Here is a 5,008-nt window from a genome sequence, read left to right on the forward strand (position 1 = left end):
ACTTAATTTTCTCAGATACGATGGAAAGTCACTTAGATCAGGGGTCGGCAACCTACGGCACGCGTGCCACAGGTGGCACGCCAAGCAATTCTAATGGCACGCCGAGCCTCCAAATCTTTTAAACTTCATACAGCCAAAAGGAAACAGTTCTCCTTGGAATTATGAGGATATCTGCGATCTCTTGCGTACTCTTGCCACCTAAGTGCATGCCCACAACAAGAAAACGCGTTTTATTTTTGTCCGTGCGAACCGTAGGCGTTAGATGCTCCATGCTCGTTCAAAGTATGTTCTGTCAGATACTATAATTTTGAAATGCGTTTTGAATTGAGTCTGGTGACTCAGTCTCACCGACCCAGATGAAATACAACGTAGCGTGAGAGAGTTGCAAATGTAAAATTTAGTCAAAAATCATAATAAAAAAATCTAATAAATATATAAAAAGTAACTTATCAGACGAAAATAAATGACCATTAAGTAAATGAATGATTCCTCTACAAAAATCAACAATAAAAATAATCAAGAATTCATAAATTTGGAAATTAAAGCAATATTTTCAGAGATAGGTTGATAAAATCCGCCCAAAATTTCAACGAATCGCCGGAAGTTTTGTTTACATCAGCAGCAGCGCTGACATTTGAAATCTACGGATGCCTTGAAGTGTATATAAAATTTAACTTGAAATTATAAAAAGTGTATATGTAAACCAAAAAATCTTTTGACTATGATTATCTTAATTAAAATAAAACACTTACCAGTGATAATAACAACACGTGTAACATGGAGTTTATTTGTTTTTGTTTAAATTTATTTTAATATTTATACAAATAAAAAAACAATGCCAGAAAAAAAGTTAAGAAAAGTATATAAATTTTTATTTGTAATTATAAAACTTTTGTTTTTAGCTTTTTATTATTATTTAAGTTTTGTAATGAAACTAAGTATATGCTACCATATTCAAAATATGATAAACCTTATTAGGAAACAAATTATTTTTTGGTAGTCATTTTTTTTTCAATATCTGTCTGGCTGTCTGTCTGTCGTTCGTTTAGCAGAAAGAGAGAGAAAGAGTGAGAAATGATTATAATGTTCTGGAACAATATGTAAAACCCCTCCTTTTTTCACACTAAATGACACTATTTACCATCCCTTGTGAAGAGACGATGACTGGCAATGGGTCATTTTGGGGTTAAAGCTTACCAAAACAAAACAAACTTCCATTTTTGTTATCTCCCTATACTGTAACTCTCTAACTTATCACTTACCCTTTCTTTCACTAAGCTTGTCATAAATCTGTCATCAGCTCTAAGAGAGATTAAAAACACGTGGACTCTATTTGAAAAAAGGAGAATGTTTGTTGTGAGTACTTTAAGCTTTAAATAATGATTATAAATAGAAGGGATAACTTTCAGTTTATATTTTTTTTTTGTTTTTAAATATTTTTACATGTTTTTTTTTTTTTCGTAACATTTACTAAGTGTTCCGATACAGATAAAATAGCTATTTTAGCAGATCTTCGAAAGAGCAAATTTAATTTTAAGGGAAAGACTAAAGAAACTTTAATTTTTTTAGCATGATAAAAATAAAAAAATTACACAGCTCATAAATCTTTTTTAAAAAATAAAAGAATGTACATATTTTAAACTTTAGCGTTTATTTTCAAAATGAAGGGATAAAGGTTTTAAAAAAAACAACACATTATTTTATTCATTTTTTTATGATCTTTAAATAAAGATATAAATTAGAGTGTTCCGAGACGAATTTTTAATAGAAATTCATACTTTCATACTTTTAGACAGAGGGGGGGTAAAAATAAATAAAAGAAGTATGAAAATGAATTTTTCAGAAAATAATTTTATTTCCATTCGAAAGAGCGTAGAATTTTACATAAAATCTGAAAAAATGAAAAGGATTTGATGAATAGAAAAAAAATTATCGATTTTTAAAATCATAGAAAATTTTCAAGAATTTACAAATTTACAAATTGAAATTAAAACTATTACGTGAAAACGCTCACGCGCAGTAAGGAAGCTTTGACTTTTTTGTGATATTTTTTACGATAAAATTAATTATATGAGATTTTATTTTAAAAAGTTTTACTTTTCTTTAAGAAAAATCTTTCCTAAACACAATGAGCTAAAAAAAATTTGAAAATTATTAGTTTTAAACATTTTATTTGCTGTTTGAAATTGAGGGGTGTTAAATTTAGGAAGGGTGCTAGAGTTACAGAATTGTTCAGTGGTCAGAATATGAATACAAGATAAGGTATAATTGCCTTTCAAATTCTTGAAATTGTACTTTTAATTTTCAAGCTCGTAACTGGGATTAGAAGAGATGAGCAATTTCGATCATCTTCATACTAAACAAAATGGTATGATTGGAGGAATACGTGGATGAAATATTTTTTTTAAATTGTGAATGCCACGCACGAATAGGATCCTAGCTCGAGCTAATCAAAACCTTTAGACTTTTTCTGGGACACCCTGTACATAATTTTTCTCCACAATTTTTATTAAAATGTATCCTGGTTCTCCCACAGCAAAGGCAAGAATAATTTGTTTGGTATTTTATATATATCATAATTGATGTTTACGTAATTAGGCCTATTTATATTTTCAGAATACCCCTGCTGTTAGATATGACTGAAAAGAAAAGAAAACTTGATCATCGCCCATTTCAAGACAATTGGACAATAGAATATGGATTTGTGGAACAAAAGGATCGTGCTGTTTGTGCTTTCTGTTGCGAAAGTGTTGTGTGTCGCACATCTAGTGTACAAAGGCACTTTCAAACCAAACATCAATCTAAGTTTAAAACTTCAGAAGAAAAAGGTGAAGCCATCAAAAAAGCTATTTCTGGTTTCAAAAAACAAACTGTTATTTTGAGCCAAGCTGTTGGAATGAAGAGTAAAGCTACTGAATGTAGTTACAAAATAGCCCAGTGTGTGGCTTTAAATGGTAAACCTTTTACAGATGGTGAATACATCAAAGAAGCTTTTTTGAGTGGTGCTGAAGTTTTGTTTCGTGATTTAAAAAATAAGGACATTATACTCTCTCGAATTAGAGAAATACCAGTCTCTGCAAGATCAGTTGAGAGGCGCATATCTGACTTGGCTGAAAATGTGACAACTAAGCAAACAACTGGATTAAAGCAATCCCTTGTATTTAGTGTCGCTCTTGATGAAAGCACCGATGTAAACGATGCGTCTCGCCTAGCAGTGGTTGCAAGATATCTCGAGAATAATCACATTTATGAGGAGTTGTGTTGTTTATTACCCCTTCATGATACAACCAAAGCAGAAGATATTTTGTGTGCATTTACTGGTTATTTTTCTAAACAAGACATTAACTTGAACAAATTATTCTGCGTAACAACCGATGGTGCTGCTGCAATGGTTGGCAAGAAGAAAGGATTTGTAAAACTTCTGGAAAATCATGTTGGACGCAAACTGTTAAGTTTTCATTGTATTATACATCAGGAGGGCTTATGTGCAAAGACCTCGTCTTTGGATTTGGTCTCTGTGATGAAAACTGTTGTTGAGATAATCAACTTTCTTATTTCTCGCTCTTCATTGGTTCACAGGCAATTCAAATCGCTTCTACAAGAAGTTGAGTGTGAATATGGAGATCTTCTGTTATACAACAATGTTCGCTGGCTTAGTCGAGGCAAAGTTTTAGCTAGATTTGTTTGTTGTCTTGAGGCTATTAAGATGTTTCTTGATGAAAAACAGAAACGATTCCCTCAGCTGAATGATGAAAGCTGGTTGTTGAAGTTGATGTTTATGACCGACATAAACACACATTTGAATGAGCTTAATTTGAAATTACAAGGACAGGGACAAACAGTCCTTGATCTTTTCAGCTATTGGAAAGCGTTTACAATGAAACTTGACATTTTTACCCGTGACATCAACATCAAAGCATTTAAGTACTTTCCAAATGTGAAAAATCATGCAAATCAATTCGAAGTGAACACAGATGAGCTTCAGGAGTACGTGAAAGCACTCAAAGCAGAATTCGAAAAACGAAGCCAGGACTTCTACATTCATGGATCCTTATTTTCATATCTGATTAAGCCCGACATGCTTGATTTGACAAATGCCCAACTGGAACTTTTTAGCTGGATGGACATTGATGATTTTGAAATGCAACAGATTGAATTTAGGTCTTCAGAAATATGGACATTAAAATTTGCTGAACTAAGAAAGTCTCTGGAAGATGAAAATTTTGAAAAGTCTGGTGCTATTCTGAACTGTTGGATCTCCCTCCCAAGCTCATTCATCTGTTTGAAGAAAATTGCTTTTGCTCTTCTCTCAGCTTTTGGTTCAACTTATTCTTGTGAGCAAATTTTCTCTCACATGAAAGCAGTGTTGTCTCCACGTCGAAGTCGTCTAACACCTGAACATTCAGAAAACTGTGTTAAGCTCAAAGTTACAAAGTATGTTCCCGACATTGAGGAATTGGCAAAGACCATGCAAGGACAAGGGTCCCATTAATAATAAAAACTTTTCAGAAACAGTTTTTTCACATTATTTATAAACTTTGACATTATTATATATTTTATGAAATAAATATAGAGAACAGGTATATTGACCTTGATCGTTATAAATAATAAATGTTGGCACGCTGAATAATTTGAAACCCTAAGTCGGCACACGCTAAACAAAAGGTTGCCGACCCCTGACTTAGATCACATAGATAGGGTACAAGCCAGTGTACATTTAGTTTGTTTGACGCGGAAATACGCAAGGTTCCAATGGGACAACACATGCCTAAAAATGAAGCTTGCAGATATTGTTATACTGGTTTATCTTGATCCTGAAAAGGACAACCGACTGTATACAGATGCATCCAATCATGCATTTGAGGAATGTCTGTAGCAAATTGTCTATGATCAGAGGAAAGGTAAAAAGGTTGAAAAACCAATTTACTTGTTATCACATAAAGTTATTGATATGCAGACGAGATGGTCGACTTTAGAAAAAGAAGCATACACGATACACTATGCCCTT

General features: G+C 32.7%; 1 protein-coding gene across 1 annotated transcript; it reads left to right on the plus strand.

Moving 5' to 3' along the window:
* Positions 1 to 1,257: 1,257 nt before the first annotated feature.
* LOC145271363 (general transcription factor II-I repeat domain-containing protein 2-like) lies at positions 1,258 to 4,673 on the plus strand. Its single transcript, XM_080126904.1, has 2 exons — positions 1,258 to 1,356; positions 2,617 to 4,673. Exon 2 carries the CDS (start codon positions 2,636 to 2,638, stop codon positions 4,490 to 4,492), a length of 1,857 nt encoding a protein of 618 aa, XP_079983030.1. The 5' UTR covers positions 1,258 to 1,356; positions 2,617 to 2,635; the 3' UTR covers positions 4,493 to 4,673.
* The last annotated feature ends 335 nt before the right edge of the window (positions 4,674 to 5,008 follow it).

The sequence above is a fragment of the Euprymna scolopes genome, chromosome 46 (genome assembly GCF_053919585.1).
Source record: "Euprymna scolopes isolate OS-2025 chromosome 46, ASM5391958v1, whole genome shotgun sequence".
Classification (NCBI taxonomy): Eukaryota; Metazoa; Mollusca; class Cephalopoda; order Sepiida; family Sepiolidae; genus Euprymna; species Euprymna scolopes.

Excerpts from the sequence above, each read along its gene's own strand:
- LOC145271363 (XM_080126904.1), top strand. The coding sequence starts at position 2,636 with ATGACTGAAAAGAAAAGAAAACTTGATCATCGCCCATTTCAAGACAAT.